This window comes from Myotis lucifugus, unplaced genomic scaffold, assembly GCF_000147115.1.
Source record: "Myotis lucifugus unplaced genomic scaffold, Myoluc2.0 scaffold_101, whole genome shotgun sequence".
Classification (NCBI taxonomy): domain Eukaryota; kingdom Metazoa; phylum Chordata; class Mammalia; order Chiroptera; family Vespertilionidae; genus Myotis; species Myotis lucifugus.
Window position 1 is genome coordinate 2,386,713 of NW_005871149.1, and position 14,985 is coordinate 2,401,697.

At 50.4% G+C, this 14,985-nt stretch overlaps 2 protein-coding genes across 2 annotated transcripts; both read left to right on the forward strand.

Moving 5' to 3' along the window:
• Nucleotides 1-671: 671 nt before the first annotated feature.
• Nucleotides 672-4,015, forward strand: ADORA3 (adenosine A3 receptor). The gene is made up of 2 exons (XM_023757068.1): nt 672-1,021; nt 2,911-4,015. The coding sequence occupies exons 1-2, from the start codon at nt 672-674 to the stop codon at nt 3,512-3,514; spliced, it is 954 nt and encodes a 317-aa protein (XP_023612836.1). The 3' UTR covers nt 3,515-4,015.
• Nucleotides 4,016-8,753: 4,738 nt separating this feature from the next.
• TMIGD3 (transmembrane and immunoglobulin domain containing 3) lies at nt 8,754-12,236 on the forward strand. Its single transcript, XM_023757015.1, has 5 exons — nt 8,754-9,423; nt 9,675-9,741; nt 10,376-10,476; nt 10,997-11,058; nt 12,186-12,236. Exons 1-5 carry the CDS (start codon nt 9,081-9,083, stop codon nt 12,234-12,236), a joined length of 624 nt encoding a protein of 207 aa, XP_023612783.1. The 5' UTR covers nt 8,754-9,080.
• Nucleotides 12,237-14,985: the final 2,749 nt, after the last annotated feature.

Genomic DNA, 14,985 nt, shown 5'->3' on the forward strand with positions numbered 1-14,985 from the left:
GGAAGAGTAAATTCTGGTTAAGGTGAGGGGCCTGCCACCAAAGACCACTTCTTGTTCCTCTGTGTGTCCGTTTGCCTCATTGTCACGGGATGTTTTGCTAAACCAGCAGAAAGCCAGAATAGTTCACTGTCAGTGCTCCCACCCCCGCTCCCACCCTGCGCTACGCTAGCGATCCAGCATCCGGTCCTGAGTGAAGAATGCTGAGCCTTCTCCAAGCCACTCACACGCCCTCCTCCGTCCTCTCCATCTTCTTGCTGAGGGTCCCTGGCTCTGTGCTTCCTCTTGGCCCATCTCACTTCCTGAAACACACTGAAGAGGGCTGCTTATCTTGATGGAGCTTCGTGAGCCCTACGGGACAGGGGAAGGCGGAGTCCTTGAGCGCATCTGTCTGGGGAACTAAGAGCGATAGCTCTTTCAGATTCAGCCCACGAAGCTTTTGGGAGCCCAGGGATGTGTGGCCGGCAGAGGGGCTGGAAGTGAGCCCTGTGATGGGCTCTCTCTAAGGAGCGGAGGTCCTCCAGGGGCGCGCCCCACCAGAGACCAGCAGAAGGCATGGGTGAGTTGTAGGCTGTGGCTGCTGCACCTGGACCTCCAGCAAGAGCTGAGCTCCCTGGCCCGCCCGGAGCCTGTTTGTGCACCTGTCACCCGGGAGGCTCCTCTGGGAAACCAAGATGCCTGTCAACAGCACCACCCTGACGTGGGCCAGCATATTCTACATCATCATGGAGATTGTCATTGGGCTCTGCGCCATACTGGGCAACGTGCTGGTCATCTGGGTGGTCAAGCTGAACCGCAGCCTGCATACCACCACCTTCTATTTCATTGTCTCCCTAGCCCTGGCTGACATTGCTGTTGGGGTGCTGGTCATGCCCCTGGCTGTTGTCGTCAGCCTGGGCCTCACGGTCCACTTCTACAGCTGCCTTCTCATGACCTGCTTGCTGCTGGTCTTCACTCACGCCTCCATCATGTTCTTGCTAGCCATTGCTGTGGACCGATACCTGCGGGTCAAGCTCACGGTCAGGTAACGGGCTTGAAGAGGGGTGGGGTGGGGCGGTGATAGAGGTGTCTGGGAAACGGGACTGCAAGGTTCAGGTCCCAGACTTTTTGAAAAAAAGCAAATCCAAATTGGCCCGAGCCCGAAAGAGGCTCGTTTCACCACTTGGTGTGTGAGGGCTTCGGCAGTGACGAGCTGAGACTCAGGAGCGAGAAAGAGGAATCCCTGTCCAGGGACTCGGGGCGTGTGCGCTCGATCAGCCAGGGGAGCCAGCGACGATCAAAGCTTGATGCATATTTCATTAGTAAACAACGCCCTTGACTTTTAGAAGCGGTAGAAACCTGCTAGATAAGATAAGGAACAGACAGCTAAGATAAGCTCACGCTTCTCTTCCTTGCAAATAACTGTAGGTTATTTTAAAGTTGCTTCCACTTTGCTTCCTCCTCCTCCATGTCAAGAAGGGGACCAAAAAAGTTCCCCATTGCACGGAATAGTGACAATCTCTCATGTGACCAAGTGAATGGAACAGACCACCAAATGGAGGAATCCGGTTCCCCCGACTGCATGCGTCTCGTGTTCCTCCTCTCTCCTCTCGGGGAAGGAGCATGTGAGGGAGCTGTAGACAAGCTTTTGACACAAACAAGCCTGGGTTCAAATCCCAGACCCTGAAATCTGATCTTGGGCGTAGGATAGAACTTTCTCTCCTTTGGTTCCTCATCTTACCACATAATGGTTACGATGCTCTGCGCCTTACCTCTTTTCAGTGTGAGCTTCTCCACTTCTGATCTGTAGAAGTTACTTAATTTTTCTCACCTATAAAAGGGGGACAGCGATTGCACCTTCCTCATAAGATGAAGTGGATTGACACACGCAGAGCTCTTAGAACAGTGCCTGGCCCACAGTCTAGGCTCAATAAATGGTAACCCTACTATTTATTTTCACTGTTATTAATGAAATGGAGATTCTCATACAAATTGTGAGATTTCATTAAGAGAAAGTCTACTAAGTGCACAGTACTTACCAACGTCAGTGCCCTTCTTGCAGTCTGTGCAGAACGTTGTCAGGAAGGACGGGTTAAGGAGAAATGGCGACTCTCAATGGATGAGCATTTATGGTCCTGGAAGCATTTCAACATGACCTTCCCAACTCCACGGAGTCATTGAACTCAAACACCAAGTGTGGTGTCAGTGTAAGAAGAAAAGCAGGGTATTCAAAGAAAGAGGGGGTGTGGGGGAGGCAGAGTATAATTAAAGGACACCAGAACAAAAAAGTAACCCAACGAGCAAACAATGCAGGCAAACATGCTTGGAGATCATTTCTCACCAGGTAGGCGATCCCAGGAGACTTAGATGACTGACTCTTACCTCCCAGGAACTGAAGAATTCTTGGGCTGGAAATGGACTTGTGAGTGCAGCCTGTGAGCCCTGAGTCCAGGTAGCATAATCCTGATCCACTACAGATCATACTTCCTTTTAAGTATGTTGTTATTATTATTTATTTCAGAGAGAGGAAGGGAGAGAGAGAGAAACATCAATGATGAGAAAGAATCACTGATCGGCTGCCTCCTGCGCACCTCTTACTAGGGATTGAGCCCGAAAACCGGGCATGTGCCCTGACCGGGAATCAAACCGGTGACCTCTTGGTTCAGAGATCGGCACTCAACCACTGAGCCACACAGAGAGGACCAGATCATGCTTCTTTAGAAAGCTCCCCCAGAGAGGTTTTGGGATTTTTTTCTAATTGTTGTCTGTTCATCTTGTCTTCATATCCAGTAGCATTTAGCCAAAATCATCATAGAATACCAACACTCTCCATTCCTCTCTCCTGGACCAGCTCCACCTCCCCCCCGCCCCCGGCCGCCCACCCCGCCCTTTAGCAAATGCTGTGAACTCACCCACTCTCTCCCATCCAAACAGATACAGGAGTGTCACCACTCAGAGGAGAATATGGTGCGCCCTGGGCCTTTGCTGGCTGCTGTCAATCCTGGTGGGGTTGACCCCCATGTTCGGCTGGAACATGAAACTGTCCCCAGGGCCCCCCAGAAATGTGACCTTCTTTCCTTGCAAGTTCCGTTCGGTCATGAGGATGGACTACATGGTGTACTTCAGCTTCTTCACTTGGATTTTCATCCCCCTGGTTGCCATGTGCGCCATCTATATGGACATCTTCTGTATCATCCGGAACAAACTCAGTCTGAACTTTTCCAGCTCCAGGGAGACAGGTTCATTTTATGGACGGGAGTTCAAGACGGCCAAGTCCTTGTTCCTGGTTCTCTTTCTGTTTGCCTTGTCCTGGCTGCCTTTATCCATCATCAACTGCATCATCTACTTTAATGGTGAGGTGCCCCAGGTGGTGCTGAACTTGGGCATCCTGCTGTCTCACGCGAACTCCATGATGAACCCTATCGTCTATGCCTTTAAAATAAAAAAGTTCAAGGAGACCTATTTCTTTATCTTCAAAACCTGTATGAACTGCCAGCCCTCTGATTCCTTGGACCCACATATTGAACAGATTTCTTAGTAGTTATCCATGAAAGATGATTGTCTGACCTTCAGATTCAACATCAACACACAATTCAGGTCCTAGCCACCTGGGCCGAGGTCTTTCACGTCCGTGATTCCTCCCACTGATGTGAGAAGCATTTGGCCGGCTGTCTCCGATTGTACCTCTTCTACTACCCTCTGCCTCTAATTTGATTTTTTTCCCCCTTTGTCATTCCTCCCTAATTCAATTCTCTGGATGCCTGACTTGAGTACAATGTTCTATTGTTAATATTGCCCGTGTTCCTCCTTCCCCCCCAAAAGAAGTCACAGAATCTGAAGGATGCCTCATTGATTTACTGATAAAAGGTCCCATTCAGGCTGGACATGCCTGTGGTGGCGACTCCGTTCCACTCCATGGACCCTGCTCTCAGCAGATGCCCGGGAGACGGTGGGGACAGGAATGAGCTGAGTTTAAGGGGATACTTACACTGCCAAACCCATCTGTAAATGTATCTGAGTCAATAAAAGATGATGACCAGTGATTGTGGAGCTCTTTGCTGAGGGCCAGGGTCACTCGGGGCTTGAAGATCCAGCTCTTGGCATTCAGCCTACCTGCTACCTGGAGCCACGCGGCATGCTCACCTGTATGAATTCTGGGCCCCTCACTCCTTACCCCAAGACACTCTGCTCCCTTTTCCTGGGCTGATCAGAGCACTTGTCAACTTTATGATCCATTCTCGGATTGATAAGGAAGGAACGAATCTCCTTAGAGCTGAGTCCTAACATTTCCTCTGGTGTTTCATTGTAATGGGAGTAGTGGGGGCGGGGCAAAAAGAGACAAGGGCATAGTTAGTATCTGTTGGGTACTTTCGATGCACTGAGCACTGCGCATGCATTGTCTTTTTAGATCTTGAGCATCTTTGAGGTAGGTACCACCAGTATCATCATCTCCATTTTGCAGACGAAAGAACTGAGAGGTTAGGCAACCTGTCTATAGTCACGCAATTAACAAGCAGGAGAACCAGGATATAAACTGACTCCTGCCTTATGGGAGGACCCCGGCTTCTCACCACCTATTCTCAGACATGAAGAGGAACTTGGAACTACTCCAAAGCCCAAACTCTCAAGTTCACCTAATGGACAGTAGCAGATGCATGGACACAAGCTACAATTTGTGTACTCGAGGGCTGCTGGCTTTTGTTTGTTTGTTTGTTCCTTAGTTATATCTTTTTAAAGATATGTATATTTTATTGATTTTTTTTACAGAGAGGAAGGGAGAGGGATAGAGAGTTAGAAACACTGATGAGAGAAACATCAATCAGCTGCCTCCAGCACACCCACTTCTGGGGATGTGCCCGCAACCAAGGTACATGCCCTTGACCGGAATCAAACCTGGGACCCTTCAGTCCGCAGGCCGACACTCTATCCACTGAGCCAAACCGGTCAGGGCCTTAATTATCTCTTAAAAATCAGGACGCCACACAGGGACAGAGTTTAAGTCACATCCTTCAAGCACTGAGTGTGGCTTTGGAGAGTCAAGTTGACATCTCTGGTTTGTCCACCCAAATTCACATCTGTGGACGCTCACTCCCAAGACAGTAAGTACATTGGCTTGATGAGAGCCGCCAGATGGGGATTTTAATGGAACCATGTCCCAGAGGATAAGAGGCTGAAATGGTTTTTATTAATTCTTAGCCAGTCCTGAAAGTTTCTCCGAACCGCCGTCTTAGACTGGAGCCTGATGATCATGTTTATCTGGTTAACATTTCAGGGAAGGGTTCTTGTTTCTCCTCCGGTCACCCCAGGAAGAATCAACACTGGGAAGTTCAACTTGGTCACCCCACCCGCCCACTTCCTGGCGTCACTCACAATCATATCTTGCAGGCAGAAGACTGGAACATCCCCCCCGCCCCCCGCCCCGTCCCTGTCGGTCCCTGGGAGTGGCATATGGCTTTATTCCTGACAATCTCTCCCTTTCAACATTTTGGGGGATATTTTTCCTTAAGAATTGCACCCACTGCCCAGGCTTTTTTCTTAGTGGTATCCACTTATTCGAGTCAAGGCTTCCCCTGCTGAATTAAATGTCTGCGTGTAGTTAGAATGCCCCTCCGGGACAAGGCCCTGGGCTTCCTCTGGGGCTGCTGGTGACCCCCGCACACTGTTCTGCCCAGGAACCACCTTTCCCAGTTGGCAACTTGAGGGAGGTACTGGTTCCTTCTCAGTCCCCACTGGTCTTCACACGAGCTTCTTAATTTGCAGTCTCGAACTTCATTGCTGTAGCAACACTCAGCATCAGCCCTTTTTGGAAACTTGATATAAAGTGATCATTTCCTGCCAAACAAAACAGCCGTCTGTCCAGGGTCATCTGATGTCATCCTAGGGGCTGTAGCTCCTGAGAGTCAGGAAAACACTCTTTTCTTTTATCCCTTTCTCCTCCTCCTCCTCTCCCAATGGAGCTGACTTTTTATTTATTTTTTGGTTATGTGGATGTCTCCTGAGCTAAGGTGTTCCACCAGCCCAGAAGTAGCCCTTAAAGTGAAAATGTCCCTTGGAGTGAATTCAAAAAAGTTGAACCTAGAATCACAGGTGAGGAGCTTGGGTAGAAGTGGTGAGTTCCACGCTGGCTTCAGGTTTAGAGGTAACGTCACAGGGTCTCCCCGACTCTACCTCCCGGCTAGTTCCCTTCAGGCTGCACAGCAGAGGGGAGCTGTTGGGCTTTTATTCTAAAGCAATAAAGTGGGAAGACCACCCTGACAAAACGAAGTTGCTTCCTCCTCCTCTGTATGATTTCCCTGGAACAAAGACAGATATTGAGTAGCTGGGTCAGTTTGCCCAATGTTTTATCAAGTCAGCTATGGAAATAAGCTAAGACCAGATGAGAAAAGCAAAGGCCATTTCTTCTGAATCTACGGTAACAAGGGAGTCAGCCACCACCGAGCGTCTTGGCAGAGACTAGAGGGGGCGGAGCGGTGGGGAAGCTCTATTTTGGGAGAAAAGGAGGCTTCAGGGCCTGGCTGGAGGCTGTTGTCCTGGGGAGCTGCAGGCGGGCTGACTACAGGGCGCCTCCTGTGCGCTTGGTTAGGGGAGCATATTGGCCTTTCTCTGGCTGGCCCCAAGTTGGAAGCAGGAGAAAAATGTCGGGGAGCTGTCAGTTATTATCAAGTCCTGGCCCCTTGGGGCTGATGGTTGATGGGTTATTGTTGGGCGGTCTGGGCTAGTACTAGCTTCCTGCTCGTCTGACTGCTAGCAGGCTGGTCCCTGGGCCTCTTACTGTAGATAAGGGGCTGGTTTCCTGGGCTGGTTGTGGGCCTGCTCACATATTGCAGATGCCACCGGGCACATCTGCTACTGACAGCTTCATGTTCCACCCCTGACTCCACGCCCCAGTGAGGCTTCTGTGACCACGTGGGAGTCAGGGGAGCTAGGAATCTCCTTGCTAGTCTTCCTCTGCGCTAAAGAGGACTTGGGCCTCCATGAGTGGGGGATGGACCCGAGGAGAGGCCTCTGGGATACTCAGAGCCTTGCCAGGGCGAGGCACAGCTGCACACACGAGCACGTGCCAGCCACCGTGTGCCCATGTGCTCCTCTGATTGTGTCCGGGTGGGTTCATCCAGGATGGGGATCTCCATTCCTGCTTGGGGCTCTGCCTGGAAGCTCAGAATTTTCTCAGTTGCCCCACTTTATTCTTTACATTCACGTCCATGAATGGCATTCCTCCGATGAGGTACCCTCGTGCCATGCACAACCTGGACACCTGAACATGGCAGCAGTGCCTGGATTAGCCAGTCGTTCCCGCTCCCCTGGTTTCTCCAAACAGGATAAAACCACCTTGAGCAATAGATACCTGTTTCTCTTAAACAGATCCAGGATTGCTGAGATCCCTCATTTCCGTCCAGCCATGGGGCTCTTCGTCCTGCTCTCCCTGACTGTCCTTTCAGGTAAGACATGGGAAGAAATGTCACCAGCTTCCCCAACTTCCCAGGGACCTTCCAGTACCATCTCCTCTCCTACTTACTAGCGCCAACTGCCGAAGGAGTGGGGTGGGGAAATAGGAGGTGAAAATAGATCTTGTCCAAAATAGTTCTTGTTCTTAGCTCTGATTAGAGGGCTGTGGGGGGTTTGAAACACTCGGCTAAAATGAGGGCCCTGCATTCTCTCTCTCAGTTTAAGTTCCCCTTCCCTTCCCCCGTCTCCCCTTCAAAAATGTTTGTGCAGACAGATGATGGTAAGACTTTCCCCTTTCTGCCCATTCTTGACGCCAAAGACAAGACTCCGAGGACTGGGCTGGCCCTGGCTCTGTTGCTCCAGCCATGTGACCTTGGAGAGTTGCTGGGGTCTCTCTGGGTCAGCGCCCCTGCCTGTAAACTGAGCATCACATGATCTTCCTTGTGAGGTTGATATGAGAACAAAATACCAAATGATACCCATTGGTACCAAGGACATGAGCCTGCTTTGCAGGGTGGTCCCGCTCACCGTGAGCCACACTGGAGGTGGCATTTGAGGGGAGCCCAGCACATATCTGGAGGCTGACATGGACAGGTTGCTGCCCCCATTTCTTCTGCTTGGTTGGACACTTCCCCAGCCACGGTCAAGCTGGACGTGGTGTGCACAACTTCCTCATTATGCAATATCGAGGTCTTGTAGGGAGGAAATAAGTTGTTCTTGGTCTCTAAGAACAGCTCCATACAGTCAACTTAAACCCCCAAACCTTCTCTCTTTTTTTTTTTTGAGAGTCCGAGGTGGTCTGTGGGGGAGTGTGGCTGGGGGCAGAGGATCTATGAACAGTAAGCCTCAGGCTCTTCAAGCCTTCCGTCAAGCAATGTTGATCGGCCTCCTCAGTTCTTGCAGACGGGGGTCCATATTTTACCAGCCCAGAAGCGTGGGAGGAAGGCTTCTCCAGGGCTGCTGTGTTCATTTGCTAGGCATTTGCTAGGCCTGCTGTAACAGGCATCACAGACCGGGTGGCTTTGACAAGAGATTTATTCCCATGTAGTCATGGAGGCTAGAAGCGCAAGGTCAAGGTGTTGGCAGGCTTGGCTTCTCCTGAGGCCTCTCTCCTTGGTTTGCAGAGGGCCGCCTTCTCGCTGTGTCCTCACATGGTCATTCCCTCTGCCACCTGTCCTAATCTCCTTTTTTAAGGACAACAGTTATGTTGGACTAGGGCCCATTCTAACAACCCCATTTCAATGTAATTGCCTACTTAAAGGTCCTATCTCCAAATACAGTCACATTCTGAGGGACAGGGGTAGCACTTCAATGTATGAGTTTTAGGGATCACAACTCAGCCCATAACAGTTGCCAACCCAATCAGGCAAAAATCAGCCTCCAATGTTTTCATTAATTTTCCTCAATGAGGGCAGGAGCTGCAACCCGTTAAAAGAACACTGGTGTTTCCGTACATGTGTGTGTAGTGTTTTTTATTTTTATTGCACTTATTGGGGTGACATTAGTTAATAAAATTATGTAGGTTTCAGGGGTACAGCTCTATAATACATCATCACTGTAGTGTGTGTCCACCACTCTGAGCCAAGTCTCCCCATCACTGTTGGTCCCCCCTTTCCTCTCCTGCCTCCCTGTGTGTTTTTTTTTTTTTGACAGAAGCCATGGTCATGGACAAAAAGGTCAAGGAGAGCTTTGTGCTGGACACAGTGTCTGCTGTCTGCAGCTACGGCGCCCACTACAAGGACCATCTCAAGTACTGGTGCCGAGGCTACTACCGGGACTACTGCAACATCATCGCCTTCACACCCAACAGCACGGGCCGCGTGGCCCTGAGGGACACGGGGGAGCAGCTCATCGTCACTGTGTCCTGCCTGACCAAAGAGGACGCGGGCTGGTACTGGTGCGGCATCCAGCGGGACTTTGCCCGGGATGACATGGACTTCACCGAGCTGGTCGTGACTGACTACAGAGGAGCCCACACCAGTGACTTTTGGTCTGTGAAGGGTAAGGGGCATGCCAGGGGTCTATGTGGGGGTGCCCTACAGGGGTGGCTCAGCGAGCAGAGTGCAGTGTCTTGTTCCCTCGACCTCACTCCTTGCAGGGTACCTTTCATGCCGCTGCGCGTGGTGCCTCTGCGTGACCCAGCCATCATTCACGCTGTGGAGATTGAAGGGGTGCCAGAGAGAGATGTAGAGGCAAAGGGTGGGCTTGGGAATGGGCCTTGCTTGGCTCTTAGCAAATCCTTTCTGATGCAGATGCGTCAGGGAACATGAACAGAAGCTGCAGGGCTTCCAAACCTGTGTACAAGGCAGATCACTACAGGTGAGCAGACATGACCATTGACTCACACCTGCCACTTTCAGCTTCATATTGTTTCTCCACCTCAACGAGGTCTCTCCAATGGGACCATATGGTTCCTTCCAAAAGGATATAGTTTAGGGCTCTTGGTCACAGGATGCCCTGTTGCTGTTTTCATTTAAAAGGAGGAGAGAGCGGTGTCTGCTAAATGCAAGGGCAGGATGTGGCCGCCCTCAGTCAGCGGGACTTCATCTCCGTCTCCCATTGGCTGCTCTTGTGTGTGTTTGCCTCCCCCGTCCCGCCCTCTAGTCTTCATTTTGCCCTGGGAGAAGATAGATACCCATGTCTAGCTCCTGAGTTCTTGTCTCCCCTTCAGAGGCCTAGCTAGTCTTGGACTGGATTCTTCTTCTCCAAGGTCCCAGGTTAGTTTCTGAGGAAGGGACTCAGCCCAGCGCAGACACCTACCCATCCTGGGTGCAATCAAGTGGGGTCTGGAGGGTGGGGGCCACTCGGAAGGCATACGCTTGGCAGGAGCTGCTGGAACTGGCCAGGGCAGGAACAGGGCCGAGGGGACTGTTTTCAGACAAGGGGATCCTGAGCAGAGAGTCGAAAGGTGGTCTCTTCCGAGGGACATAAAACTGTCTGTGGTTCCTTCCAGGATGTCCATTCTCATCCCCTGCGTACTGATCACAGGGGTAGGGATCATTTCTCTAATGACTCACTTGTTCAAAAGGAGGAGGATTCAAAGAAACAGAAGAAGTAAGCAGTGGTTGGTGGCCGGGGGGGGGGGGGGGCAGTGTAGGGAAAATAAAAGGGATCAAGAAGCAGCTTTCAAATGGGTAAATGTGACCTCTTACTGCCTGGACCCCTGGAAGCCAATGCAGACAGCCAGGGGCTCAGGGAGGTTCTGCTTCCCGGTGACAAAGGCACCATGAGATGTGACAGAGACAGCACTGTCCCCCTCGTAAGCGGAGGTGTGTGGACCAGGGAGGAGGGAGGCCCTGAGACAACCACAGCACAGCTTCCAGGACTGGGGGCCACCCGCCTGCCCAGCACACAAGCTTTGGGAGGCAGCCTTACTCCTTGATTGAAACGTTTTGTTCCCCCTGGAGGGACTAGAAGCCATGCCTCCTGTCAAAGGGGGCCCCCAGGTGAGGGGGCATAGAAAGGTCACCTTGAGAAGGGTCAGGAGTGGAAGAGGATGGGCCCACCAGCCTCAACCCTAGACCGGGTCATGAGAGGCGTGGCCTTGAAGCCTTCTGCCTTCGGGCGATTACAGGTAAAGGCCTAACTCGAAGCCAGAAAACCAGGCAAGCGGCTTCTGCGTTCGCCACACCTCTGGTAGGTTCCCTCCTTGGCTCTTCTGCCTGAGCTCTGTGCCCCACAACTACCCAATCTTTAGGGCTCCCCGTTCCTAACCAGAGAGCAGGAGCTCCATGCAGGGCAGGCTATGTGGACCTGTCCACCTTTCCTTCCCAAGTAATAACCAGCTGATTTCAGCCCTGCAAACAAACTGCTGTTCAGTCCCCAGGAAGCCCTCATGAGAGAGTTGGTAACTTTGGCTGAAGAAACACTCGGCCTGGGTAGGCAGTAGATCTCAACTCCATTCTTCCTTTTGTTTCCAACAAAGTAAACTCTTTGAAGCCCCACCTCGTGTGTCCAGACTTCAAAGGAACTGGCTCAAACTGGACAGATGTGACTTAAGATTTATTTAGCTCCTAAGCAAAGTGATGCTCCAATAGAATCACCATGACAACCAGCCACATCTACAGCTAGGTAAGAACAGTGGCCACGCCTGCGCAAGGCTAGTCAGAGAACACCTCGAGATCTTGGTTCTCATGCATTGAGCCGGCTGGAAGCGAAGAGGAGGGGCAGAACCTCAGTCGGGGGCCCAGGAGATCACTTGTATTTTATCTGTGAGCCAATAAATTTCTAACCAGTGTTGAATGAACTCCAAAGTATGACTTCTCCTGGGGTGTCACGGGAAAAATATTTCTGGAAGTTTCTTTTCAAGTATAATATTCCAATTAATTCCTGAATTAATATTACGTGCTGTCCTACCCAAAGAAAGGGAGAGAGATAGGCTAAATCCTTGGTGTTCAGATTCTCTTAGTGAAAGACTGTACGGGAAACTGCTCTTTGAAGACTGAATGGATGCTGGTTTGGGTCAATGAGAAACCAAAATGCAAAAGCTTAAATGAGATATTCATTCAAATCAGGAACACAAGTCAAGGCAGAGGCATCAGCCACTGTAGGTGCAAGTGAGGTTATATTGTCATTAACACCCGAATTACCGAATTGGCTCCCACCAGCATGTCTGCACCCACCTCTCTTAGCTCCCACCTGCGTGTCTGCACCCTCTCTCCCCATGTAGTGTCTCTCCTGCTATTTCAGGGAGTTCCCAGGGTCTCCCCATACTGCTTCTTCTGTCCTCATAAAAACCCTGCTCTTCTGGTCTCTTCCAATAGGGTGCTGGCCAGTCTCAGTGCTCAGGATACTCAAGTGGCCCTTTGGCCTGAGCAGGGCTAGGACAGGGAGGTTGGCTCGATTCTGCACACACCCTGCACCTTCAGGTCCAGGCTCTCCCAAGTCCTCTATGAACACAGTTCCTTCATCATCATCCGAAAAAATCCCTCTCTCCATAGGGAAGGAACTCAAAGCCAGTCAACAGCCTGAAGAAAAGGGGAGGGCGTGTGGATGTCACCCCGTTCCTACATCTTCCCTGTTTCCATACAGCCAGTCCCCCTTCCTTCCAGATTCTCAGATCCAACATCAAAGTACTGTCTTATCCCTCAGCCACAAACCAGCCCGATCCCTCCCCTGTGGCCATGCACCGAACTCACTAGAGGAGCCACTACAAACAGCAATCCAGTCTGGGCTCAGTGAGGACTGCCTACGACAGCAGGCAAGAGAGCAGACAACCACCTTCCACGAAAGATGAAGCCACTCTAGATGTCTTGGGAGAGTTACACGTACCTCCCTGAGGGCCCTACAGGCTTATCTGCTTCCATGATCCAGGGCCTCGTTTCTTCCTTCACCTGCAAAGATTCCCAATCAACAGTCAGTTATTCACTCACTCATCTCACTCTCCAGCAAGGCTAGTTGTACATCACTCTTCGTGACAGTGAGACAAAAAAACACACAAGACTTTGAAAACAGAGCTCTGCTGTTAAAAATGGGAAGCTTCATGAAAACAATGAATCTGATATTTCACATACACGTGGCTAAGGAACTGGCTCTGAACCGAGAAGCTGATGTGGCTTCTAGCTTTGGGGTGGGTAGAATTGTTTGATGTCCTCCTAGAGTTTGGGAACCTTTGAAAATGAATGAGGCCCAGCCGCCGTGGCTCAGTGGTGGTGTGGCTCAGTGGCTGAGCGTCAACCCATGAGCCAGGAGGTCATGGTTTGATCCCGGTCAGGGCACATGCCCCGATTGTGGGCTTGATCCCAGCGTGCAGGAGGAAGCCATTCAATGATTCTCTCATTATTGGTGTCTTCCTCCCTCCCTTCCTCCCTCCTTCTCTGAAATTAATAAAAAAAAAATTTTTAAAAAGAGAAGTAAGTTTTTTTAAGAAGAGGAGGAAGAAGAAAAAGGTAAAGATACAAATTATGAACAACAAATATGCATCTATCAACAAATGAATCTAAGAATCAAGTGAATAAATAACCTGATGTACAGAAAAAAATAAAATAAAATAAAAAAATAAAAAGAGAAGTAAAAAGTTAATCTTTAAAAAAAAGTAAAGGAAGTGAATGAGGCCTCCTTGTTGGGGGGAGGAGAACTGGTGGCGCTCTGCTGCCCTCGTGGGGCTGCCTGCTCTGATGTGCCCAGGCCTCTTCGCAAGCCTGCATCCCTAACGTGTCACTTTCTCCTGGACCTATCAGCTCCCTCGATCAAACCCCAATTCCATTGTCTCCTCAAAAGCCCACTCCTCGATCAAACCCCAATTCCACTGTCTCCTCAAAAGCCAGCTGTCAGGAGCAGCTGCTCTGTCTCAGAAAAATCACGCTCTCCTGCCCATGTGGCCTGCCCCCTTACCTGTCTGGTTTCTCTGCCCCTCTTCGTGCTGGGGCAGCGGGCAGTGCAGGCCAGATGCAGGAATCAGAAGTCAGAGGATCTGGTTTCCATTTTGCTCTGCCACACGTTGGGTAGATTATGTCAGCTCTATGAACTTTAATTTTCTTACATTGATTTTTAAAAACATTATTTGACATATTTTTAAAAGAGGTTTGTGGAGGAGGCTCCCCACTCCCCACTCCTGCTTCCTTCCCTGTACACTGAGCCCCATTGGGGTGACACCCCACAGCGACGCCCCTTTGGAGGCACAGTGTGGGAAACTGGAGGCAGAACTGGGCGTACCTACTCTGTGCTTCCTCTTTCTTTTTTAATCTTTGGGTGCAGCTTACAAAGAGCACGTGACCTGAAGCTCATGGGGTTAGCCGGCACCGGTTTGGGTGGGAGGGACCTGCCTCGGTGCAGCTCTATCCCCACAGGGCTCATTGGTCTGAAGCCCACTGTCTGCAGCTCCAGGACACGCTGTCCTTTCCAGTGTGGACTCTGTCATAAAGATAGTACTTTGTTCTCTGTCTGCCCGAGTCCTCTTCTCTCTCAGTTGTTCAGAGTTCAGGTGGGGAAATGAGCGCTAGGTATCAGGCCCCTGAAGATGCTCAACAGGTAAAGGAAGAATGTTAAAAGTTACAAAAGGCCCTAGCGGGTTTGGCTCAGTGGATAGAGCGTCAGCCTGTGGATGGAAGGCTCCCGGGTTCAATACCAGGTAAGGACACATGCCCAGGTTGTGACTCGACCCCCAGTGGGGGGGCAGGCAGGAGGCAGCCAATCAATGATCTCTCTCATCATTGATGTTTCTATCTCTCTCTCCCTCTCCCTTCCTCTCTGAAATCAATACAAATATATTTTTTGAAAAGTTACAAAAGGCATTTAAGGGAAAGCCTATGTCCTTCCATGCCACCCCTCAGTCCCTCAGTTATCAGGGGTGATCACTAAGACCAGTTAACAGTGTTTCCTTCTGGGGACAAACTAAATATCGGATGTCCCAAAAAATGCATATACACACTTTGAATAATTATAAAGGCAGTGTTCATTAAAATATTTCATTTTCAAAAGTGAGCTATCAGCTACTGAAGTGAGTATACGTTTTTTTGGGATACCCTGAATATAGTATACAAACACAGGTGTGCGCGCGCACGCACACACACACACACACACACACACACACACAGGTATTTTCCACATGAATCAAGAATATGC

Bases quoted from the DNA above. Each gene is read 5' to 3' on its own strand.
- ADORA3 (XM_023757068.1), top strand. From the start codon at position 672: ATGCCTGTCAACAGCACCACCCTGACGTGGGCCAGCATATTCTACATC. The intron at 1,022-2,910 runs GTAACGGGCTTG...CCATCCAAACAG, and splicing joins CGGGTCAAGCTCACGGTCAG to ATACAGGAGTGTCACCACTC.
- TMIGD3 (XM_023757015.1), top strand. From the start codon at position 9,081: ATGGTCATGGACAAAAAGGTCAAGGAGAGCTTTGTGCTGGACACAGTG. The intron at 9,424-9,674 runs GTAAGGGGCATG...TTTCTGATGCAG, and splicing joins TGACTTTTGGTCTGTGAAGG to ATGCGTCAGGGAACATGAAC. The intron at 10,477-10,996 runs GTAAGCAGTGGT...GGGCGATTACAG, and splicing joins GATTCAAAGAAACAGAAGAA to GTAAAGGCCTAACTCGAAGC.